Genomic DNA, 26,772 nt, shown 5'->3' on the forward strand with positions numbered 1-26,772 from the left:
GCCCCTGCTAGTCTAGTGAGGGCCCCTGCTAGTCTAGTGAGGGCCCCTGCTAGACTAGTGAGGGCTCCTGTTAGTCTAGTGAGGCCTAGTCTAATGTAAGCCTTGAAGATTCCCTGTTGCTGTTTTTGCCACTTGGGAGTTTTCTGTTTAATTGTTCATAGTGGGGTTTGTTTGTTTGTTTGTTTGTTTGTTTGAAGACATTCAGTCCTTGCTAACTTCAAACTCACTAAGTAGCTAAGGACAGCCTTGAACACCCAATTCTACTGGACTCTTTAATGCTAGGATTACATATGTAAGCCACCAAACTTAGTTGGCACCACCACTACCTCCTCCTTTTCTTTTCTCTCCCCTCCTCCTTTTTCTCCTCCTCTTCCTCCTCCTCCTCTTCGGGCCCTACTCCTCCTCCAAGAAAGGGGTTCGTACTCTACATAATCACAGTACCATTGATGTCTTGGTCCTATATCCTCCTCCACTTCCAGAGGTCTGGAATTATTGTCACGTGCTCCCATGCCCAGCTATCTCTTTTCTTCTTTTCTTTTTATTTTTTCAAGGATACTTTCTATCTTCTTCCTTTTCTTGCATGTGTGTGTGCATAGGTGGCTATGGATGTATGTTAGTTCAGAGAGTGCATGTGGAGGCAGAGGACAGCCTCAGGTGTCAGGCCTCACTGCTGTTTCTCCACTATGTATGTCAAGCTTGTTGGTCCAAGAGCTTCTGACTCTCCTGTCTTCCCTCCCATCCCCCATCATGGCTAAGATGGTGGCTGTGCAGCTGACTTCCATGTGTCCTCATGCTTTCTCAGCAGACGCTGTCACCCACTGAGCCTTCTCCACGGTCATGGCCCACAGGCTGAGACCATGGCACTATGGAAAGGAAGATGTCTGCTTTTGTGTTTTCCTCTTTTCTTGAAAACCTACTGACAAAGTCCTCTAGGATCTAGAGATCAGACCTTGTCCCAAGGCAATGGCTTTTCAAGGGCCCAGCGCTCCCTCGACAGAGCCTGCTGAGCGAGAGAACACTTCACCTGAACGGCACTTCCTCCTGTGGGACATCCACGTAGTACCGGATGAAGAACCTCTCGGAATCCTCTCGCTCACCATCCGTCACAACACTGCCATTGAGTTTGGAAACAGAGGGCAATCTGTAAGTCAGAACCACAATAAAGACAATTTAAGGAGCTGGAAATAAAACAATTGGTCATTGTTTTTGGAAAGACATAGCTGGAGGGGTCTCGCTCCTGTTGAAGACTGATGTGCAGTGAGGTCATCAAAAGAATGCAAGATTGCTGCATTTCCAGATGTGGCAGGAATGTTCTGTCTTAAACCTGATCTCTCAGAGCTAGGACACACTTTCTAACACAGGTGGATGGGATGCAAGCCGAGATATGGGTCTAAAGTACCTAACAGCCCACTTCAAACTTCCTTTCTTTTAATGTGCACATGTCTATGTCTGTGTATGCACTCACATGTGGGGGTGTCCACAGAGGCCCCAGGAGGGTAACAGAGTCCCTAAAGTTGGAGTTATAGATGGTTGTATACCACCCGACATGGGCAGTACATAAATACTGGGAACTGAACTCTGGGCCTTGGAAAAGCAGTGGGTCTTTTAACCACTGAGCCACCTCTCCAGCTCCATTTTAAAGAGGAAAAAAAAGGTAAAATTTTAACAATATATCTTATAAAATTCAATATAACAAGAATATAAACATTTCCACATGTAATCAATATTTTAAAAAGTAAGTCATACACTCTTTTATAGTCTCTTACTCATATAAATTAGGGGAAGTCCTGTGTCTGTTTTAGAATTCAAATTAGCCAAGTTTTTACTTCAGGTACTCATTGACACCCAGGCTGGTGGCTGCCATGTTAAATGGCACATGTTCAAAATGCGGTATGTATGATATGATCATATAACTCGTGAGTCATCTTATACTTGTAAAAGAACTGTGGAAGGAGCATAAAGCCCAGAGCCCGCCCACCATGAGACTCAGGTTTCCCCAGGAGGGAATGCCGAGTCCTCTGACTGTGCTAAGAAATACCCGAATGGCAGTGTGGACATGGGCATTAGCTGGGCAGAGGGATCAATACTGTGCAGAAGGAGGAACTCATCTGCAGAAACCTCAAAGCCTGTCCTTCAAGAGCTCTGTGTGGGGCACACACAGAGTGCAGAGCAAAGCCCCCGGGCCATTTTCATTTTAGCCAAAATCTTTTCTCTGCTAAGGGTTCATGTAAGCACATACACAATGGTGGGAGGCTTCACAGTGTGCAGAGGTGCATCAGAGATAAAGGAGGCAGAGAGCAGAGAAGACAGTGACAGCCAGTATTCTTAAGGAGAAAGCAGACGCTGCTGAGCTGGCTCCGTTTCTGGGTACAGGTACACTCTCTAGGACAAGGTTAGAGGAAATCAGGACACCAACATCAGATGACTCTCCATCAACAGTCTTTCACCTCATCACCCAAAATGGGCTTTTAAATGTTCTAAGTATTTAAAAACGAAAAGGCAAAACATACATTTACAGGAGAATTTCCCCCAGTGGTCTCAGCAGGACAGCTCTGTCTTGCTCTCTACAGTGCATTCCTTTATAGAAACCAGAGCTCTACCAGAGCAAACACAGCCTGCTCAGGAGACAACCCACAGCTCCCCAAAGAGTGCACTGCCTGCTCAGGAGATGGGACAACCCACAGCTTCCCTGAGTGTGCACTGCCCCTTTAATGTCCTTTCAGAAGGAAAGAGAAGAGAGCAGGGCAACACACCTGGCCACCACCAATTTCCTGCGCTCCTCGGTGGTATACGGCTGTAGAAGAGGAATTCCTAGCAATCTCACTTCTTCAAGCTTGGGGAATGAATTTAGTTTGTCAATGTCTTCCCAGGACTGCAAACCTATTTGAATAAAAGACATTATTTAAGTAAAATAAAAAGGAACAAAAGGAAGAAGATAAACACTGACAAGCAGCTCCCAACAGTTCCTGGAATGCTGAGGAGGTAGCAGCCCATCAGACGCTGGTCCCTTTCCTAGGATAGAGGGATATGGGTAAACTCCAAAACAACTTCCCTGGAAAACGGGCCCAGTGCTGCTTGCCCAGATCTCATCAGCTCAGAAACTAAAGCAAGAGGATCTGGAGTTCAAGGCCAGCTTGGACAGGATAGAAAGACTCTCTCTCAAGCGTAAGCAACTAACAACAAAGAACCAACCCACTTCCAGAACCTCTCTCATCTTTGTGAGCTCAGTAGTGAAGGACAGAGTAGGAGGGGTTTTCCAATATCCTCCCATCTCCCATTCCACAGCAAGGGCTTCTAATTGGGTTGTCAAGGTTTCAGCAAACAGGGTACATGCTGTGACTTTTCTTTTACTTAAATGCAGACTCGTGGACTGTGAGTGTTAGAGGTGATGGGGGCATACCAACTTTCCCCAAACATGTTCTAAAATAGGACAAGAGCAGGAAAACCAGAACTAGAACTTATAGTTTCATGCTACCCCCATGTGAGTGGCAGGAAACAGGTCCAGAATCACTGCCAACACCAACCTGACCCAGGAGCACAATGACCCTGAACCCTGAAGTAGGGAGAACACAAGTCAAGAAAGGTGCTTAATTCTAAAATGCTTTTCACTCCCTGGCTATGAGCAACTGTGTCATCCAAACCTGGCGTCCCTCAGACAGGCTTCATACGGGCAGCATCCTAAGAGACTCAGGGGCCAGTTTTACAACACAGAAATCCATCTCAGAGAACACAGCTACTTTGTATTTTCAGCGAGGGTGAAGCTGAAATGTATGAGAGCTTTGGCATATGGTTGTCCCATGTCACAGCTGTCCTGTCCTTACTAGTGGGCATGTCTACTCAGATGAAAGAGAGGTATGGCAAGGGGTGTCAAGTTATAAAATAAAAAGCTTCCATGTGCAAAATACACGTTTTTAAGATGCATTTCCAGGGGTCAGTGAGATGGCTAAGTAGATGAAGGTAAGTGAGACCAAACTGACAACCTGAGCTCAATTCCCCAAGACCTGCACAGTGAAAGGGGAGAGCTGACTTCTACAAGTTGTCTTCTGACCTCCATATGTGTGCCATGTGTGTGCACATACAGCACTCCCATCACACAAAATAAAGAAGTAGATATAACCATGTTTCCCACTCATAATCATAACCTCTATCGTAAATTAAACTGAGTTTATCTCTTTCAGTTTTAAGTCATAGCTTTTTTTTTTTTTAAGTATTTAGTTGTTTTAAGAAACAGAATGAAAACTAGGCCAAAAGAATGAGTAAAAGTCAGACTGGGAGGCTCTGCTGTGGTGGTGGTTGTGCAGGTCGTGGTGGTTGTGGTAGTGATGGTAAAAGAAATGTTTAATAAAAACACACTAGTGGGAATACACAAGAACTTTTAAAACTCAGTAAGCTGAGTCTTGGTGGAACAGGGCTGCTAGCCCAGCTACCTGAGGGGTTGAAGGAGGGTCTTAGGTTCAAGACTGGCTTGGGTAACTTAGTAAGACCTTGTCTCAAAATAAAAAAATAAAAAGAGGGCTAGGGATATAGTTCACTGATAGAGTCCAATTACAATCAAATTACTAGTAACCTAACAAAAACTCAACTTACACCCGACTAATAGTTCAACCTGTTTCCTTTAGCAGTTACTTCTAGACCAAACTTTTCCATCTTGGTGGGAAAAGCTTAGGAAAGGATGTTCACAGGGAGGTGGAACAATGGAACCACTCTAAAGCAAGTTAAATCCTAAAGAGAAGCAAGTTCCTTGAGACAGTATGTAAACAACTTAAGACCAATTCAGGAAGTCCCTGAAACTGACCAGATTCATTAGATACCCTCCCCAAGAGTATAAACAGTGAAGACTGCAGAGTGTAAACCTGGCAAAAGCAGAGACCAGCCCAACTGTCTAGAAGAAATAATGAGCAGCTGAGGCACTTGAAGAAGGACACCCTCCAAATTTTTGAGATTCCTGCAGGTTGTTCAGTGTGCTCTGGGTTCCCAGTTTTTGTGAACTATCACTCGTGCTCTGCTCGGTGGACTGTGGTGTTGTCTTTGGTCATCTCTTTTGTAGGTAATCCCTCACCCATACCTCTATAAATAAGCCCAATAAAAGTCACTGGTTTATCAAGTTGGACTTTGGTGGTATCTGTACTTTGGTCTTTCATTTGCCCCTTATCTGGGGTGTTTGCTCTCCTTTTCCCAAGAATAATGTCTTACAACAACAACACAACTAATGGCCCAACTACATATGACCCAGCTAACAACCTCACTATAACTAAAAGTACAAAAAGCCCTCAACAGACACCATAGACCGACAAGTAAGCAGATAGAGCCTCTTTCCCTGAGGTCACTCCAAGACACCGATTAGAAGCCAAAGCACACCTCACTGCCACCCCGAAGCTGACAAGCATGGGGCAACACAACTCATTCACGGCTGGAGGAAATGGAAAGTGTCACAAGTACTTTGAGACTTGGGGGTTTCTTATAAAACTAAGCACAACTGTATGGTTCAAGTATCATGCTTTTATTATTTACCTAAACAAATCACAAGCTCATGTCCACTTGCAAGTCTCACAGATAGTTATAGCTTTATTCATAGCTGTTTAAGCTTGACAATAAGCAAAAGCCCTTCAGTACCTGCTGGATAAACTGGGATATACCTAGAAAATGGAATATTGCTCAGGGTTCAAAAGAAGAAACTATCAAGCCATGGAAAGGCATGTGAATTACTAAGTGAAAGAAACTGTTTAAAGCCCCACATGGTGTGACTACAAGTAAACGACCCTGGTGCAAAGGTGGGAGTGCAGAGACAATGGAAAGATCAGAAGTGATCAGCAGTGGAGGGATAAACAGGTGGACCAAGGGTATGGGAGAGCTCAGAGCTTCTCTGTGCACACCACGTGGAGGAACTGTTCTGTTCATTTCTTAAAGCCCACGTGCATCTAAGGAAGACGATGGACTCTAGGTATTTGCCAGAGCCAGTTCAGTGATGGACTGCTATAAACATAGAGCGGCCGTGGGAGGTAGATAGTGGGGGCAGGTTGTACATACACAGCTACCATCTGTACTTTCTACTTAAGTTTGCAGTCAACCAAAAGCTGGTCTTTAGTAAAAATCGTTAACATGTATTCATTTTTGTAATGCATAGGGTTCAACAGCAATAAGGTAATTATCAAAGAGGTATTGATGAGTACTTTAAAAGGCTAGCAGACTAGGATTCCTTAGCCTGCATCTAGATTAAAATGATCTAGTTTATAATTCTTTTCCTCTGTCTTTTAATAACTAATTCATCAATTTCACTTTACTTCTTTTATATGACCTTTTTAATGTATAAAATAGAAATTATGAGTATAAGTCTATGCTCCTGAGGACTTAGAGTGAAAATAAGGGATGTCCTAATGTAGTGGATCCTGCTGGAAACCCACCCCGTTACCAGCACAGCTATGAAAGAAACACATTTTTACCATATCTCATGCACGAGCTTGATCAGTCTGACACAGAGCGAGGACAAGCCTGTGTCTCACCTGACTTGTGGAGGCTGATGGACCGCAGATTAGGGAACAACCTAGCCAGGGAGTCAGCAGGCTCCTCGATAGCATTCAAGTGATTGTTGGCCAGGACCAGGGTATCCAGTGAAGGAAACATTACACCCAGCTTTCGGATTTCAGTCCAGTCTTGGAGGTTGTTGTCTGTGATGTGTAGGAGCTTGAGGGAATGACAGCAGACAGAAGGACAAGACACTGTTTCATAGTCATTAAGGCACAGGAAGAGCTCCTCCAACCTGCAGGGAGAAGAGGAACAGCCAGCTGTTTGATCTTTACACACACTACCATGTAGTCAATAGCTAAGTGACTCAGGTACCAGTAAACCCAGGAGGCTGGGCCAGGAAGAGCATCAATTCGAGGCTAGCCTGGGCTATGCAGTGATAACCTGACTTAAAAACTAAAAATAAATAAATATGTGAGACTCTGGCATGTATTACAGAGTTATTTCCTGAGGTTGAAAATAGAGTATCGCTGAAAAGGTAAACCTAGCATGAAGCAGGAGTCTTATAGGAGCTGCTACTTGGTTAATCCCTTGCTTTCCTGAATGCCAGAGTCTGCAGCATTTGAAGAGAAATAGATTTAATAAAACGTAGCGGCAATGAAAGAAAATTCCAGAAACAACATGGACAAATGTTTATAAAAAGAAACAGTAACTACCAAATCCTTACCCTGTGTCAGGCCTTGTTCCAGGAACATTAATATAATGGTGTCCACTTTACAGACAAGGAAACTGAACCCAAACAGGTTAAGGGCTTGTCAAAGATCTCATGGTCAGCATGTAACATCTGAGTTTAAAGGTTAATTCAACAGCCACATCTAGTTCTAGCACCCGAGAGGCAGCGCCAGGAGACTGAGTTGTTCAAGACCAGCCTCAAAGCAGAGTGAGTCTGAGGCCAGCCTGCGCTTCATAAGGCCTTGTCTCAAACAAACAGACAATTTGAAGCCATGTTGGATGCTCTACCCAGTGAAGAAGGCTCATTAGACTGACAGTGAGGAACTATGGGCAGTAAGTAGGGTGAGGGGAGATCCTGGGGGTCTTGGATAATTTCTATATTTAAACAATCAAAGAAACTACAGCTTCATGTCTTACTATCAGAGGTTTCCTCTGCATGGATATAGCATAAGCATACACAAACAGAACATTTCTCAATTGACAACCTAAAGTATAATCTCTTTCTAAAATTATTAAAAGAATATCAGGCCCACTTTTTATCAGCCCTTAGGGCACCTGAGCATCTCAGCCTCACCATAGTTAAGAGACACGAGTATTTTTTTTTCCTTCCAGAGGAAAGGGCTAAAGCCCAATTCTTGAGTCGGGTAATCAGAAGATTAAATGGAGAAAGGCTGCGGTGCTCTGGATGGCAAGTGCTTCTCAGGCTATCTTCCCAGGAAGGAAGCCATCCCACGTTGCCCCTGGAAAGGTGAGTGGGCGGCCCCACACCCTTGTCCCAGTGACTCCATTGTTTCTCAAGCGTCTCATTCTCTATAGCTCTAGAGTTTCTGAGATCAAAAATGAGCAGAGATTTCTATGCATGCAGAGACGTGCGCTCGTGCCCTCTCACCCCCCATGCCCCAGGGGCTTACTCTGGCAACTCCTGCAGTATGGTGTGCACTGTTTCCCATGATGCTTTGCTGTTGTTGAGGACAAGTTTGCGAACCCCAGAGAAGGACCCAGCACATGTTCTTTCTAGAACTGACAGACTCAGAGGATTGGAACTCAGGTTTAGAAACTCCAGCTGAGGAACATTTGACACAATCTTACTGACCTGTGGAGAAAAGAGAGAAGTGTCAACCGGGCGGCAACTGGAGCTTCAAAAGAACAATCTCATTTACGAGGGCCTGAGTGAGTGGGCTCAGGTGAAGGGAGGGCCTTTTACCCCGGGGAGTACCACTTAGCAAAGGCACCTACAGAGCAGCAGAAGGGACTTCTCGACAAATTCAGGCAAATAATTTAGTCTGCTTCCAAGAAAGAGTACCATGGCTGAGAGTTAGCAGCACAGAGCGTCCCTGTGTGACCATTAGCAAGGCCCTGATGCTGCCCTGTATAAAAGGATAATTTAGAAGGCATTCTAGGCTATACATTTTTAAAGAACTAAGATTAGGCCACGCAATTTGACTGTGTTCTCCCTTCCATTCTCAACACCACATTAAGTCTGAGTAAACACTTCTTTAATCCCCAGCCCCAGGGTTCCTGTAAAGATCTATGTGTTCAAAATTGACCGGAGAGACATCACCACTTAAGGGTGTTTCCAAGGTCTGTTTTCAAGACAAACCAAATTTTAAGACATAATTATTCAAAATCCCAAAGAGTCCAATATAGATAGATACATACATAGATAGATAGATAGATAGATAGATAGATAGATAGATAGATAGATAGAATAGATGGATGTTGGTGAAGAATGATCACCAATTTGTGGGTTACTTAGCAACTTATATGTAAACAGTGGGGCAGGAGACTTGACTGGGCCTAACTACTCACTCTGCAGTTCTAGCTGCCCTGACACAGCTTATCTCATTAACTCTTAACCTGCCAGATGTGACTCTTTATTATGACAAGTGAAGCAAACAACTGAAGCTCACAGATGTTAAATCTGACTGTGGTCCCACAGTACATCATGAGTATGGCCTGGAGAAAATGAACAGCAACTGCAGAGATGCTGGCACGATCAGTAAGGACCAAGTGAAGGAAGCACAGAGTGACGGCCGATGCCTGCAAATGGATTAAGGCGGGGTGCGAGTCAGAAAGGAGGGAGCAGTTAGAACTGATTTCAGACTGTTGAAAGGCTTGGATCAAATCACTTCCAACACTTGTTAGCTGACTAGTGTCCGCCACATCACGTAACTTTTCCAAGTCTGTTTTCTCACTGGCGAAATGGTTAAATGAGGTACGCATGATGCCATTCAGGGCTAAGACCTGAATGTCACTTTGTTTTCAGAGTTCTGGAGGAGATGCAGAGAGGTGCAGAGAGGAGCACAGACAGAAGGTGAGCTGCAGCCTCGTCAGGCCACAGCATCGTCTCAGTTCCATGGTAAGATTAACTCCAGGATGGCTCGCAGAAGTCTGTCAGAGGGGAAGGCCCCCACATTCACTGTTCATCCATTCTGTACACTAAATGTTACACAAATGAAGAAGTGAGCTGCCGAATAGGACGCACTGAGATGCTGTCTAAAGCATGAGGGATCTGGACAAGCTGAGCGCATTCTCCTGCAGTCACTCCTGTGGGTGAATGTTACCAAGCCATAACGCAATATGTGGCTAGAATCTGAAATCTAGGCTGTGACTACACACAGCTTAACAGCTCGTGCAGGGGCCAACAATGTACTGCATTCTATGACCTAAATGCCGAGGAGAAGGACCGTCACACAGAGGACAATGACCAGCTCCCCTTCACCTCTTCTGAGGAGGGTGGGGGCATGAAATTCTGCTTAATAACTTCAAACAAAAGTACAACTCCTATCAAATAGAAACAAAACACAAATCCTTCTCCAACATCCTGTTGCTCATCCGTCTATATTCCTATAATTAAAAAAATGAGTAACTTAAAAGGTTGGAAAACAAATTCTGGGCTCTTCCAAGCTAAGGGCTGTGTGATGCTCTTTTACCATCTACATCGGCCAACAGCCAAGTACACTTGTACAGCCAAGTATGGTGAGGACACTGGGCATGTCCCCAAACACTAAACTGGACAAAAGCTAAGCAATCAGGTGGGAAAAGTCATGTGTTAGAAATACGTATGTTCTCTCTAAGTATAAAGATCAAAACGGCTTCCTGTGTAACCTCACACTGAGGATAAGAGTCAGGAAGATACAATGTTGATTAGACTGATAAAAATTTACTTATGAAGCCAGGTGTGGTGAATGCCTTTAACTCCAGCACTCACTCGGGAGGCAGAGGCAGGTGGATCTCTGTGAGCTGAGGCCAGCCTGGCCTACAGAGTGAGTTCTAGGACACCCAGTCTCAAAAACTATTTAATTATTTATTTATTTATGATAGAAAAATTTCCCAACAGCAAAGGTGACACACTCCCTGAGTTTCTAAGACAGCTCTTCACTTGGTGTCTTTAAATTAAAAACAGAAACGACTCCCCTGGCTGGAATGAGCTGAGCTGGTCATGTGCAAAGATGAAGAACTCCTACCAGCTCCCAGGCCCCTGCAGCCCCAGGGTTTCCCAGGCTCCTGCCCTGGCATCTATAAAGGAAGAAACTAAAGGTGTAAGGAAAACAGAAAAGAGATGGATGATAAAATCTGTCATTTATGCCCAAGCTTTTCTCTGCCTTACTCGACTGGCTAACTCCTCCCTAGCCTCAAATACTCTATTCAATTACTTAAAGAAATGGTTCGATAAGAAAAGGGTGCTGGAGGGATACATTGGAAAAGGTCGGACAAACTTCTACCCAGCCAAAAATTCAAGTCAATAGCTAAACCCACAATTGCTTTATATACAGGTGCCCAATTAAGAAAGGCAGACAGACACACTTTTCCCTCCCTCCAAAGTATTACATTTCTCACCATATGTGTTTTAGCCTTGAGATATATAGCAGCTAAGAGCATAAAACAAAAGAAATGGGTCATTACGTGTAATGTTAGCGACCATTCAGAAAACTCAAAGAACATACTATGTCCCTTTGTTCAACACTGCTCTGCTAATGCAGGCTTTATTCCAATGGGTTAATGTCTAGGGACAAATGATCTTTTTCATGATCAGATGCATGGGTTGTAAGGGAGCTGAAATGTGATGTCTTAAACCCCGTGACCTATGGAGCATTTGTAGCTGGTGAAGAGTTTAACTGAGGCAAAACAATCAATCTTCTTTTGCAGTTGGCACTTCTCAGGTCTCTTTATGCTCTGGGATTTACTCTAAAAGCCTGGGATCAGCTGCAGTTAAGAACAAGGAGGATTACAAAGAATGGTGAAAACCAGAATAAACTGGAAGAGAAACATGAAAGCAGCAGCAGCAATAGGCACCAGGTACATAGGAGGATGCTCAAAAGGAGTGCAGAGACATTCAGGTAAAATATGCAGTCCCTGGCTGGCTTTAGAAACAGCACAGACCTTTGCTAATGTAGAGAACTAGCCCGGTTCCTAGCATAAGCTCTGAGTGCTGGTCCATCCTACAGCTAGCTCCCTTCTCTGAAGTGCAATGACATCATTATTAAACTGCTGACCAGTAAGCAGAAGCTCGGGTACATATTCAAAGCAGAGGTAAAAACATAGCCTGTGTGCAATTTTCAATCTCCCAAACAACAAACTCGAGAGGATTCAGCAGGGGATGGAATCAGAGGGGGTGTAGTCTGAACACCTCCCCATCCCCAATGCTAGGGCATAAGTCTACCCAACACTGAGGAGCCAGGATTTCAGCATTAGGATCCAGGAGGGCCATGGGTCTGAGGGTTAGCAAGGTGACTGGCTTTTTCTGCACCTGGGCAATGTGGACAGAACATGCCTGGTGACTGCGTGTCTCAGAGGGCCAAGAAATTACAGAGTATGATTTGTGAGCAGTGAGATATGTAGTTTACACAGGCAAACAGATAAATGTATGCATAAAAGCTACCTCTGGAGCAGCCCAAGGAATCACACCTCACTTAACAGATTAGGTGACAGAACATTCAAGAATTTTGATAAAAAATCCTATCAAAAGAGAGACTATCACTACGTCACACACACCAGATTAAACAGGAGAGTGGGACAGATGCTAGAAAAGCTCAACAAACAGTATTCATGAGTTTTCTTAAACAAGAAAGCTGTTTTAGGGTTTGTGCAGCACTCAGTAGCTACAAAGGACTCCAGTGGTTAATGACCAGTCTGTATGGATGAGTGAGGGGGAGGCTAGAGGACCAGGTGAATTCAGGGAGGTCATAGAAAGAGTTGCAGCAAGCAGACTTCACCAATCCATAGATGCAGTCAGTCATCCCTTAACGCAGGCAACAGACTTCTGACTCTAGTGTGTCTGTAACAAGACAGAAATCACCACCAGAACCAAGCTCGTATCTCTAGGAGTCAGTAAGTGACCACACCACACTGGGAAAAATCGTTCTGCAGCCGTGGGCACAGGTGCTCTGGGGGAATGTTCCTGACTGAACTGAGGGCCAGGGGACTCTGACACATAGACAGCAACCCAGGCAGAGGCCACATGACAGGAAAGAGAACAGTGGGATTGACATGACTAAAGCAAGGAGGCTGCCATGTTACGTGCTCACGATGTGTGCTACATGCTCATGGTGTGCTGTGAATGGCAGCGCAGGGCTAAAGACAGACATAACGTTCTGGAAACAGCAGAGTTGTGTGATGAGGGACCTTCCTCAGGATTCAGACCGTGGTTGCTAAGCAAGGAAAATGGAGGAAGGGTGCCATGCAGCCGAGTCCAGCAGGACTGCTTTACCTCAGCAGTCTGTGGTGCAAGAGTGGAGGTGGCAGGGTACCACAGGCATGGCAAACGTCTCCAAAGAGCCAGAGCAAAGACAATGAGCGTAATCTAAGGCAGGAGAATGAACGGGGGTGGGGATGGGGTGGGGAGAACTGGTTTATAGTTTGTGGTGTTTCTATCAGGTAGGTAATGGTATCGATAATAGCAAGAAGGAATGTCATGACACTGTTGCTGTGTAGTTGAGTTACTCTGACGTCGAAAGGCATCAGTTTTATCAAGCTACTCATCATTTGATTAACATAAGGGAAGTTGTGAGGATTTGTCACAGATTTCAGCAACAAGAAAAGGACTAGCATTTTGACTTCTAAGCCAGTCTGCAAAGATGCGGAAGTGGAAGCAGAGGCCAGGGGACTGAGAAACAGAAACGTGAGCAATCGAAGCTTCTGAAGACGCGTCAACCTTCTGATGACTGGAATGAAACATCGCCACGCTACTCACGCCAATATGAGCAGCGTCACAGCAGTAAGCACCAACTGAGAACTCACCAGAGGCAGCTGGCAGCTTGCTGTTGACCCTAACACAGAGATGGCCAGAGTCTCACGCAAGGACCACAGTCAGCAGAACAGAACGTTACATAAGCAAGCAACAAGCATCGCCTTTCCCCAGAGGTGGGGTGCATAGGCTTTACCTCATGCCAGTCTTGGAGCTTGTTGTCAGAGAGATCGAGTTCCGACACGTGAGCACAGAAGGCTGCGATTTCTCTTTCATCTCCCGCGCAGGTAATCCCGCAGCTGTTCAACACGAGCACGCTCGGGAGGTTGAGGCGATCTGAATCATTGGAAACACAAAACACTTGCTCCACTCAGCCTCGCTCTTGCCTGTGTACGTTAGCCCCAGGAATCATAAGGAAACAAAACCCTATCTCCTGCATTCCAAGAGGGTCTTGGGACCTTGAATCCTAAAGAGAGTTAAATCTGGGCCAGGAAGAGCTCAGAGGTGCTGGCCTCCCTCCACAGTCTCCTGGGCTCTGCTCCCCGCTGCCTATCTCCTCCAGCCACCAACAACGCCTCGCAATCGTCTAGCCTACACCTCAATCCCAGCTAACTTGTATCTTAGACCACCATGGACTGACCTCAATTCTGTAGTTCTAAAAGCATTCTGTCCCGCTCTTTTCTCTCTAATGCTCCTTTTAAATGTTATCTCAAACTACTAATGCATTATCTGCTAAGCCACCTCTGTCAAGTTGGTGGGTTCCAAACATCTTCCTCACTTATGGGAAGCAAATCAAAATGCTGTTTCTTTTGTTCCTGCCTATCAATTATCCCCATTTTCCACTCATGTATTAACAGATTTTTCCCTTATGAAAGTATATCTTTCTTTAAAAATAAATTCCTAATTGGAGAAAAGGCTTCAGAGTCTGAAATATGCAAAAATCAGGTCAGCAAAAGAACAAGTGTGACCGTGCCTGCTCTAAGGTGCCTAAGATGCATGTATCATACATAACCCCACTCTCACTATCCTACTGAAAGGGAGAAATGTGACAACTCAACCACTTTTTCACCCACTCGGAAAAAAACAAGGCCACCTGAAGGTCATGATTTCTAACTTGAGACCTCGAATTATGTTTTTTCTATTAAGTACTATTTAGTATCAAATTTCTCAGATGCAGAACATAGCCTGGGCCACAAACTGCCAACTCAGAAGTTTATTTCCATAGAATGGAAGAGAGTTATATTGAAAAATGACTGTCAGCGGACTCTGTGCTGGAATGAAAGAGCAATTCCCTATGAACCACCTTTAATTACAGAGAACTGCTGCTAAAATCTGTTATGGTCAGCTAAGATGCAAAGGCTAGAAAGAGCCCATGCCGCACACTCCCTCTCCTAGAATGTCTCTGTCTCCTCCTAACCACACTCTACACTCTCCAAGGACCAGCTAACCTTTGAAACCTTTCCTGATAGTATTATCTTCTAAATTTCATTCTCAGTCACTGTGGTTTTCATTTGGCTCAACATAAGCTACATTGTGTTATAGCTTCAGAAACGTGAATGTCGTGTTATCTAATCCAAGAACCCATGGAGGTCCTCAAGGGCACAGGCCGGCCTATACTGTTCTCTGCCCTCCGAGGTGCTTGAAAGGGTGTGCCCTTGCAGTATTATTCCCTAAGCATTAGTCTTGCCTGGAAAGGACACTAAGATGCCTCCAGCCAATCTGGAAGACGCAGCTCTCCGGGGCTCTTTATGGGTACCCTGGAACCATGGCATGCAGTGATGACCATCTGACTCAGAATTCAAAATGAAGGCACTCATTCACAAACACGGTTATCTGTGATCCAGCCTAGAGAATTGCCCACAAATTCTTTGTTCTACCTTCCTTACCTTTCATAGGCGAGCCCTGGGGAGTGGCTGGGACATGGACTCCTACCCCAGGGCCACGGCGGTAAGGGAAGTTTTCAGGACTGTATTTTTCACACAATACTTGCATGAAACTTCTCCCACTAGGCTGGTCCATCTTCTTTTCTGAAAAGTCTATAAGAAACCAAGAAATCATCAAAATTATCTACTTATTGATGTAAGAACAAATTCTTATTCACAAGGAAGGAGGCTGGGTACTGGAGAAGTGTCTAACATACTACTTCGTCAGGCAAACTTCTACTGTGGTGAGCCTCTGCAGTGTCAAGAGGACAGCAATGATCACACAGCATGGTGTGGGCCACATCACTAAAATGTCATCCAGAATTTAGAGGAGAGAGGTTCTTCCAACCATGGGTAACAAGAACATCTATGGTTGGTTTATAAGGTGTGTGTAGTAATTTGAAAAGGCTGAACAAGATGGTACAGACTAAACATCAGACTAAATATGAACAGTTTGTATAAACCCTCTAATACTGTCTTTCAAAACCGAGTCTTTATTCATGGTAACAGAACCTCTCTCTCTCTCTCTCTCTGTGTGTGTGTGTGTGTGTGTGTGAGAGAGAGTGAGAGAGAGAGAGAGAGAGAGAGAGAGAGAGCATGTGCGCACACACACATCTTTAGAAATGTATGACTCAGTCGGGTGTGGTGGCACACGCCTTTAATCCCAGCACTTGGGAGGCAGAGGCAGGCGGATTTCTGAGTTCGAGGCCAGCCTGGTCTACAGAGTGAGCTCCAGGACAGCCAGGGCTACACAGAGAAACCCTGTCTCGAAGAACGTAAATGAATAAATAAATAAATAAATAAATAGAAAAAAAGAAAGGAAGAAAGAAAGAAAGAAAGAAAGAAAGATATAACTTAGCTGTGGCTGACATGATAAAAATATATGTGTGGTAGTTTCTGAAAATCTTTAAGATAGCCAGTGCTTTCCATCAGACCACCCACTTCCTGCCCTCGTTCATTCTTTCAATGCAGAAGAGATGCCTTACTGGCTCATGGGTCTAGGAAATAAGCCTGATGAAAGTGGAACATAAGCCAAAGGACCCAGCTTCCCAAACACGCCACTGACCTAAGCTCTCAAACTGGCACCTTTGCGATTCCAGGGACAGACAACGTTCTACTTTGACATAAGCCACTGTCCTCCACTTCTTGGTCACTTACTAGACCTAAGCCTACCTAATACAGAGCACTATTTCTTCTGGTGCTGAATTTAGGTAGTTTTCTCTGTTTAATCTCACCTAAGGGCCTAAACACTCAGTCACTCTCACATTTTCTCTACACGCATGCACATATTAAAGGAAAGAATACTAAACACACTGACTTCTGACAGCCTGATAACCCACCACCCTCAGGGACTGGCTTATACTGTGTTCTCTATCAGCCAGGATACAGACAACTACAGTTCATCTCCAACTGTCAGCCACCAGAATACTTTTTAAATGAATGAATAAAAAGGAGAATGGCGAGTGAGAAGAAGCAATGGCTGAAAAAGGCACAGCAGCGAGAGTGCCCTGGCCTATGAATGACTTTGAGAAACCAGATGTTGCCACAGCAGCTGCAGGCAGGAACCGCCCGCTGCATACTCCACTAGCAGCTGAGCGGAGTTGAGAAGAGCTGGCCTTTGAGGAGGGGAATATAACTTGTTTGTTTTTTGTTCTTTACACTCCTCTTGGTGCTTTAGTATGCTTTAGTATAGCACAGATATGACAGGACCAGGGCCAAGAGCTAAGTAGCTAGGAAGACGCTGTAAAAACACAGGCATGATGATGAAGATCTGAGACACTTGCTGAGCATGGGGGAATCAAGGCAGCTTTAGTGAGCAAGGTTTTTGGGGGCTAGCAGAAGGGGAGGTGGTATGTAAGGCCAAGCCTTGGGTTTCTGAAGCTGACCATCAACTAGTGCCTTTAACTGCACTTCTTCCGTGGACAATGTGGGGCACTAGATGATACTCTGAGAAACATTATAAAGTTAGGTGGCAAATGCTGGCTGAAGATGGAGACTCAAGATGGAGACTCTGATGTCAACCTTAACATAGGACAAGTTATGAGGACTAGAGAGACAAAAGAACCATGGGATGCCAGGGACAGAGGAGGCAGTGAGTCACAAAGAAAAGGAGCAGGGACAGCCAGAGTGAGGGCACAGCCCCCAGGCTAGGATGAGAAGTGAAGGAAGATGAGGTGGCAAGCCCCTCAGTAGCTAGAACAGAGAGCCATGGGCAGCTGTCACTATTTTTCCCTGCAAATGAACAGAGACTGGCTGGAGAGACTGCTCAGTGCTTACTAGTACCCCATGTTCCCCCAGAGGACCTAGTTTGGTTCCGAACACCAACATGGCAGCTCAAAACTGTAACTTCAGTCCTAGGGGATCCAAACAACTTGTCTGGCATCCTTGGGCAGCAGGCATGCTTGTGCTGCACATACACGTATGTAAGCAAATACTCATGTACATCAACAATAAAAATTACAAAAATCACTACAAACAACTAGAGACTTGAATGCAGTTACACATTAGCTAGGGAGGCGAAGGACTGGAAGACACCAATGGGAACAGACACTAAGGGCTTCTCAGAGAGCTGATTGATAGCTTCAAGCTGCTCACGGTGAGTGCTGACGTTTATCTCACCGTAGTAACACTGCTTTCCTTGTGCTTATACAGTCAAATAAGTCAAATGCTGGCTCTTTTTCTCAGGCTATTATAATAACTCTACCATTAAATTATACAGGGGGAAGAACTGTGAAAGTCTGTATCTTCCAGTGCTAACTCAGAACATCCAGTGCAGCATGCCGTATACAGCGCGGGCTTGGTCCATGCTGCTGAGCAATAAAACCACTCATGTCTACAGTGCTGTGTGGGAAAGGCAGAGACTATGGGGAGAGGGTAGATTAATCCCCACTCAGTTTTCACCACTTAATAGCTCTGTGACTAACAGTAAGATGCTCAACCTCCTGCAGTAGCAAACACGTCAACCAGCATTCCGATCTCTCTGTAAAAATGAGCACATCCATCTAATTAGTAGGCAAATTTGATCTTTTCCTTTAATAAATGGTAAAATCTATGTATACCAAGTAATTGCTTTAAGATAGATCTTTCTGATTATCAGGAAATGTTTGATTTATAAATTTTATCTATTCACATACTACGGTGATGTAAATTCCTTGGATGAAAGGAGTGACACGTGGACAAAGGTTTATAAAGCCCTGCTGTAGACACTTGGGTCACAGGGCCACTGGAGAGATTGCCAGTGTGTTCTCTGGATTCCTCGGCTGTAGTAAAGCTCCAAACTACACACACTCATCATTCCATATGGACATTATGGTGAGGTGGAAAACCCACGGACACAGACTAGGTACATATGAACTAGTCCCTAACTGTCTTTCCTTCTCACCCGTGGATGATCTGACCCTCCCCTCAGGTTTGTAGCAAGGATTTAAAGGAGAAAACAGCATGAACATAGAAGTAGCCATTAGACTGCCTGTCTTCAACCACAATGAAACATATTTACTGGCCATTGTTGAATCATTAGAGATGTTTAGAACACACATGTTCACTGACTACATGCCTATCCATGGAACAAATGCTATACCTGTATAATTGACACCAGAGGAGTATATAACAGGTCACCTGAAAATACCTGGAGCACCGGCCTGCACTGTTTAATCCCTTTATTTATAAGCTTACAATGGGCACCTGTTTTAGAGCTATGAATATATGACACTGATCTGGTTTGTTCCACCTAAGGAGTGATAGGTGTCTTAACAGGGCTAGCGTGGCTTCAGGAACTCTCCAACTGGCAGGTTCTTTGTTTATGGACAGTCACCACCATCAACAGCAGACAACACTGGCCAGGCGCTCTGCCACCAGTGAAAGGCTCCATGGCTCTTATCAAAAAGTCTGTCTCAAGTAGAAGATCAGTGCAAGCTTTTAGAAATGGTTAACAAAGCAACTGGAGCAATTACACTGTCGGCTTCCATACAACTGGCAGTTCAGAAGGCTAAAGTGTAGGGAAGGCAGACTGTCACTGTGGCAATAAAGGTCTCTGTATTCATGTGGCATCTCTGAGCTGGAGGCTTCTGAAGCACTTCCGCCTACATAACTCAGGGGCAGCTAACTTAAAAACAGAACTCTCATTCATGTGAAGATAAGAGCCCAGGGATAAGTAAACAAGAGTGGGAATTTGAATGTTTTTCTCTTAAGTCTTCAAGCTTGACAAGAACTCTTCCAAAGCCAGGCCTGGTATAGCCAGCCTATAATCCTCACTACTTGAGAGGCGGAGGCAAGAGAATCTAAGGTGTAAGACATCCTGGACTACAAGTGATTTCTAGGCCAACTTAGTGAGGCTTTGTCTCACAATAAAAATTACTAATAAAAAAGGCTAGGATTACAGCTTAGGATAGTCCTTGCTTTGCATATACAAGACCCCAGGTTCAGTCCCCACCATCCTCAAAACAAACCAAAAACCTCTTGCACATATTCAGGATGTGAAAATATCTAGTGTTCTCTCTGAGATTACAAAGTGACCCCAGGCCCCTTTACTGGTCATTTACGGAAGAGTCTTGCAGCAATGCAGGTGCACACACGCCTGCGTGGCTGTCCAATTAGAACCTTAAGAGGGCCAAATGGATGTGTAACAAAATCTGCTCAGATCTGCTGTGTTTCAGGAGGAACGGGAGGTGGGAAAGGAAGGCTGAAAACCAAGAAGACTGAAAAATGAGGAAATGTAGAATGGGAAAGATCTTTAACTCAAGCCTTTTAAAAGGTTTGGGGGTAATCTATGACTTTCTGGAAATAACAGGAGTCAAGTTACACCTGTCTACCTCTGCAGTTGGCAGGATTCAAACGCATTTGTAAAGCTGTTCTCAATTGGTGCTTGAAACCCAGTAGCCAACGAGCCAGGAATCTTGGGTGATGCTGCTGGGTTCCATTACAGGTGGAGAAACATGTGAAAATCTCAAATCTTTTGTGCCTCAAGATCCCACGTCAGTATTCTGTAGTGCGCCTGGAGAAAGTCACAACAAAGCCCCAGCTGGGGGATAAGGGGCACACAGTGGCGCTGCCAGGAGGATTGCTATCTGAGCAAACACCCAGATCCGACAGTACAGACAGACAGCCTGTACTTTATATTCCCACCCTAAAGGGTGGGTCACAAGAAGCATCAACTCAACACAGCAGGGTTAGAGCTGACCTGGATGCTACAGTTATTCAAGATCTAGCCTCTGGTGGTAAGCAGTGTCAATATTGCCCACAGAGGCAACGTGGAACAGTGTTTCATAAAGCATAAATACTAGCAGCTCTGCTCACGACGTCTCAGACAGAGAAATAGAAATACAACCTTAGAGTGCCAAATGTAAAATCAAAACCTTATAAAAATAGATTTATTGGCTTGTATACGCACAGGCTATCTCTAGAAGGAAAAAAAAAGAGTTGGAATAGCAGCAGCAACTGATGCAGAGGGAAGGAAGGAGGGAGGAGAGCAGAAAGGAGCCTTGCCACTGCCGACTCTGAGGCACCTGAAGCAACAGTCCCAGGCACCATCGCTCAGAGTGGGTGTTTTTATGTCACACATACAGGAATGACCTGATGATTTGTCAAAAGCTTTTCTAAAAATTATGCTTTTATTTAATCTCAGGATTTATAGTTTCTATGAAAAATTCAAGTTGGGTTTTTTTGGGGGGTAGAATAGATAGTATTCTAATAACATTAAAGGAATAAAAAGGGAAGAAAAGAGAAATAGAACGGAAGATCAAACAGAGGTTGGTGGTTTTGTAAAATTCGGTGAAAAAAATGGGTGTGCGCATACCTGAGCCTAGGAGTGAACTTCAGCAGCAGCGGGATAAGAGGAGTGGAGGTGGACACGCAGGTGACCAGGCCAGCAGGCCCTACAGCTCCTCCCTGCTCCCTCCAAGGGCAAAGCAAAGTTCCACTCTGGACTATGGACTGTACGCAGGGCTTGCAGGGACTTCATGCCTCTGCCAGCCAAGTGCAATTACACAACTATACCAGGAAGCAGAGGTGCACTCAGGAGCCTTGGGAACTTTGGGCAACCAGGTCATCAGGACTGGAGCGTAGCAAAGAAGACCTTCCCCAGTGGAGCGCCCTGGCTAGTCTCACAGCACTGCAGCAGTCGGACACCACCTGTCCTAGCCTAGGCTGGGGCTGGACCGTCAAGGAGAGTTTCCATAAGTGGAAACCATCTTTGATTTGGATCCACTTAAATACAATAAGTCAGTCTTAGCTACTATCAGAAGTAGGGCACCATAGTGGCACATCTCACTCCATCTGAGGAAGCAGAAAGCCGCCCTCTGGAAGCATCTATCCTGACTTAGGGAGGAAAGGGAAACATCTGCCCAAGCTGCACCTTCACCACAAGGTTCTCTTGGTTAGATGATGCTTCACACCAGTGGTGCTTCCTTCAGAAGACGGACTGACAACGGGACTCTCTCACAGACTGTTGGGAGGAGGTGAACAAATGCCTTTCCTTTTCTCTGTGACTTCTTCCTGACCTTCACCGACTCACTCGTCCTGAGGAGGCGCACCTGCCTGTTCGTTATGCATTAAGAAGGTACTTCCACAGAGTGTGGCCACTTAGTGGAAATCAATGAAGTTACATGTACCAGAGGCTGAATCTGTGCTGAGCACTACACGAAGGGAGAAGAGAGAAAACTTAGGCCCTGACATCTGCTCATTTCCCACTTAGAAGGAAATACATGGGATAAAAAATGTATAAACAAGTCACAGAGAAAGTAAAGTGGGGGTAAGAGAGACTGTTCAGTAGTTAAGAGCACTTCCTGTTCCTGCAGAGGACCTGGGTTCAGTTACCAGCATCCATGCAGTAGCTCACAACTGTGTCTAACTCCAGTTCTGAGAGAGCCAGTGTCTCCTGACCTCCAAGGGCTCCTGCACACATGAAGGTCTCTCTCTCCCTCTCTCCCTCTTCTCTCTCCCTCCCTCCCTCTCTATCTCTCCCTCTCTCTTCTGGGCACACAGGTATACACATAAAACTGAATGTATTTTTAAAAACTACAGGAAGGTGTTAACTTTTGGAGTGAATCCTGGCCCATCTAGCAGAAGAGGGAGTTGGAGAACTTTCCAAGTACAAGAGACACGACCAGGCGGGCAGACCTGAAACATTACCAATGCTGTTAGCACACAGGGATGGGGGATGGGGGTGCAGATGACTGCTCAAGAAGATGTCAGAGCATGCTGACATGTTGATGTCAGCAGCTGGTTACCCTGTGGAAATAAAAAGATAATTTTCATAAAACACTGTGGACCCAGCACAAAGATGGAGTTCCTGATCCTGCACAGAAGTCAAAGTGATGGGGATCTTTAGGTCCTTCCAGGGTGGGGCAACCTGAATTTGCTCACATCAGGGAAAGCATCAGTAGTTTCACCATAGACAAGGGAGGGAGTCGAAGCCATACCATAAGGAAATGAAACGTAGGCAGAGACAGAGTATGAGCCTGACCTTAGTGGGGCTGGGATGAAAGTGCCAGAGAGGAGTGGCAGAGGTCAAGGACTGCTGCTGCTGCTGCTGCTGCTGCTGCTTAGGGTCAGAGAGAACCCTGCTGGCTAAGTGGGAGGAGTCTGCAAAGGCCAGCAGTAAGTAGCATAGCAAAGCCTAAAGGAGACACTCTCCAGGGACACTTCCCACAATCCCCTGGGGTTACCAGCTCTCTTAATGTTCCAGTCCTTCTTCATCTATTTGACTTTCACTAAGTGTGGATTCCTCTTTTAACCTCATCCCAAAACTCCTTTCTGTTTTTGATCCCAAACCTTCAACATTGTATTCTAGGAAGTTTCAGGTTTTCCCTTGATTCATTTTCTGAAAAGTGGTTCTGATCCATAGCACGAGTGCATCCCACGGAACACAATCACTCTAGGACAACGTATGGATATGTTATATATGTCTCCTCTGAAAAGACCTTAAGAGTCTAAAGATGAGAGTCAGTTAATCACCTTATTGGTTTTAAAAACTACATTATCTGACCTGAATTTTTAAAATCTTCTATTTGAAAGTAAGCAGACGATCCTGTAGGCGCCACACTCCCTGTAACTCCTGCTGCGGAGCACTCCTGATAGCTGAGCTGGCCGGGGCAGTAAGTACAGCCAAAAGCCTCGCCTATTGGAAGTCACGCCCACCAGAAGACATCAGTGACCTATTTACCAAGCAGACTGAGCCTGAGAATGCACCTTATGGTGTCCTTCCAGACCACACTTTCCAGGCTATGCAAATAGTATTTTCTACTCAAAGATTACGTGGCTTTTAGACATATAATTTTAGAATTTGCCTGAAGTTCATGAAAAACTTTCTGTGCCCACACATACATACACACACCATCCCTGTCAGGGGCTTTTTCCCCATTGATGAGCTGTTACAGTGGAAGCCATGGGCAGCGGCCATGTCTGCAGAATGAAAACCTCAAAGACCGTCCATGGCAGTAACCAGGCTGGGGCTCTTCTCTATGGCACCCCAGTTTAGTCTGTACTGAAGCTATGGGCACCTTCTATTCTACCTGTTAACTCTGGGCATTATGTAATGTATCTAACTAGATGCCCTCTTTGGATGAAGTAAGAAAAATCTATCGAGTCTAACAAACTTTTAGAGCTACCCTGCAGAGACTCGGTTAGTCGGCTTGTTAAGTCTTCACATTCCAATGCAGGGCACGTCTGGTTGATAGACCATCACCAGCCCACGCCATGCCACTGTGATCTCACACCCATCCTGCACTCAGTCATCCTAGTCCCAAAGCCTCTGTCAAGTGCACTCCACACAGCATCTTAGAGTTAAGTGCACCGAGCGCATCATGCTTTCCTGATGCATACGAGTCTGTCAAACACGAGCAGATGCAGTGTGAGAACTCGAGTTCCTAGACGTCTGTAGCACGGCAGGTCTCCTCACAAGCAGCACAAACCTTAGACTACTTGACTAAAATTCCTGTCCTTGACTTAGTGACATCAGAGCTGTTAAAACTGTGGCTGTGTTACCAGGGAGCTCTTTGCATTTTCTACTGGGAGCCATATTGCTCACAAGACACATGTAGTGTTGGCAAGGTTCTCTTAGCTACAGGTACACGTCGGCAAGCAGGGCTGACACGCATGCCCATTGTTCAGTATATTCCAGCACAGCACTGAAAGGCCTACCCAGTGCACTGCCTCAGCACGCGAAACAGAACAAAGTACCTCTTCATGTGAAACTGTTTCAAAGTATTAATTTCTAAATACTTCCTAATGTTTATAGTTTCTCAATGGCTAAATATGCTGCAAACCAACTGGCTGTGTCCCATTAGACACGCTGAAACAGAAAACACTGCCCAGAGACTCAGCGGCACACCATCACCCCAAAGGTGTGCCACTCTTTACTCCAACACCTCCAACGAGATCCCCCTGAAGCCCCCATAACCAACTCCTCACAAACAAATCAATGCCCACCCTGAGCTTTCTATTTGACCTGGATCCCACCCAGAAAAATCTCAAGGCTTTATCACAGCACTTACTCAGAGCGGGGTTAGACACGTTCACTTCTGAAGCCATGTCCCCACACCTGTGTCTCCACGCCGAGATTAACAATCATTTTAAAGCCTAGAACGTCACACAGCCACTCTCTGAAAAGCACACTGACACTTAATCTGTATTTACAGCCTGGGAAACTGAGGGGATTTGCTCGGGTTTCTGGGGCCACACTAGCATGCTAAGTCATCCTTGCTGTACCTAATCTTGCTGAGTCATGCTGACTTCATTAAAAAAGTAATATTTCATGTCAACAGCACCACATGCAAGTCCTAGAAGTAGGCCTTGCTAAAATGTATGAAACTGATTGTAGCCAAAAGTCTTATTGTAACTACATCAAAGTCGCCAAACCTGAACACAAAACGGTAGCCCTGCCTGGCCAGTCACCAAAGGAGGAACACTCCTCTGTCTTCCCACAGCAATGCAGAAGTCACCCCTCTGAACAGATTGCTAATACACATTTTCTTGTAGCTGTAAGCACACAAGTTTAAGGTCATTACCCAACTGCCTGCAGCCCCTCTCATTATTATCTCTGAGCAGCCATGAGAAGGCCCGGTCTCATTAGGAACAGACGCTAACCTATCACCTAGCAGCCTTCCGGAGATAACAAAGCACTCTGATAACCAGAGGTCACCGCATGTTATAACAGCCACGGACAAAGTATGGCCAAGTTTACACATGGAAACAGTCACTAGTTCCTTCCAGTCCCCCACTACAGCACTGCTGCTGGTGGCAGGGCGTGCTGACTCCAGAACTACGCTGCTTGACGCTGATGATGAGAGTCCACCGTCCCTGTGGCTGCAGTCAAGCTGCAGAGATCCGGAAACTGCTGGAGGATGCATGGAGCAGTTAGCACCGAGACGCCAGTGCCCAGTCCATCTACTACCCGACCACTACCTACCATCAACTCTGAGTACCACAGAAGTAAGTGTACTGGGCTGCATGGCTTACTTATAATTACTGCACAGTAGATTCGATCTGGCTACTTAGGGCCCAGGACTATGCTGACTGCTGCCAAGTAGTGAGAGCAAACAGTAAAATGTCTGACGTTTATAACGCCATTCCTTGTTAACTGGACGACCTTCTGCCACCTTCCCCTGAAGGATAAAATAGATAAGTCTAAAAATGCACTTAGAAGAGATTTGATCTGTGAAGGACAAATCTCCACCTATATATTTCTTGTAATCATTATTAAGTTTCATGAGAACACACATTACTAAATAAATGAAAGATATCCTTTCACAAAGGGTACTTGCCTTTATAAAATTTAGGCCTTAAATTATTAAAGATGATCATGAAAGATATGATCTCACTGAGTTACTACAATAAGGATTAAATAATTTAGACTTGTTTTCAAAAAGTAGAAACTGAAATTTTTCCTAATTTGATTCAAGCCTATGGACTAAGTGGCAATGCTGTGATTATCAACATAATAAAAGCATCTTCAAGAAAAGAACGCCTTTTCATTGCAATAATGCCATAAGCCAATCAGGAGACTTAGCATGTGGACGTCATTGAACTAAGTGATTCTCTTCGGATAAACAGCTCTTCCATGTGTATGGCAAGGCCAGCTCTAACGCTAACGATCTCCTAAAAGATTATCTTCAATACTTCCCAACCCATTCTGCATGGCTTCCAGGTCTCAGATCCATCTGTTTGCCAAATGTATCTGCAGGTCAACATTCAGAATGTCCGTGGTTATTTGTGGATACACACAGAGGGTCCACAGTAGGAGTTAGGGAGTGAGTACCTGGAACTGAGGCAGACAGGGTGGGGCTCCCACTTCTGGCTCCAGCTCTGTAAACAAGCTCCCATTTGAGGATCTACTCAATGTTAGACTTTTCATGGGTTTTGTGCATCTGGTGTAGCTATTTAAGAAGTCTCTCAAGACGAATATTGAAATGGTATTTGTTCCTAAGACACGGGAGGCTCTCTGTACCTTGTGGAGGAAACATGCCCATTAGG

The 26,772-nt window shown here is 45.0% G+C and overlaps 1 protein-coding gene across 4 annotated transcripts in view; it reads right to left on the bottom strand.

Annotated features, from left to right (window-relative positions):
- Positions 1-26,772, bottom strand: part of Tbcel (tubulin folding cofactor E like) — a 59,288-nt gene that overhangs the window by 23,817 nt on the left and 8,699 nt on the right. Inside the window, exons 1-7 of one of the 4 annotated variants that reach the window (XM_021171414.2) lie at positions 21,098-21,235; positions 15,268-15,417; positions 13,578-13,717; positions 8,106-8,287; positions 6,501-6,757; positions 2,754-2,880; positions 1,025-1,141 (exon numbers count right to left, since the gene is read on the bottom strand). In XM_021171414.2, the coding sequence (XP_021027073.1) occupies positions 1,025-1,141; positions 2,754-2,880; positions 6,501-6,757; positions 8,106-8,287; positions 13,578-13,717; positions 15,268-15,400 (956 nt within the window). In that variant the 5' untranslated portion in view covers positions 15,401-15,417; positions 21,098-21,235. Of the gene's footprint in view, positions 1-1,024; positions 1,142-2,753; positions 2,881-6,500; positions 6,758-8,105; positions 8,288-13,577; positions 13,718-15,267; positions 15,418-21,097; positions 21,236-23,287; positions 23,382-24,794; positions 25,127-26,772 lie in introns of those variants that run through there. The other 3 variants (XM_021171413.2, XM_021171416.2, XM_021171415.2) reach the window with 3 other exon arrangements.

Source organism: Mus caroli, chromosome 9 (assembly GCF_900094665.2).
Source record: "Mus caroli chromosome 9, CAROLI_EIJ_v1.1, whole genome shotgun sequence".
In the NCBI taxonomy this organism is placed as follows: Eukaryota; Metazoa; Chordata; class Mammalia; order Rodentia; family Muridae; genus Mus; species Mus caroli.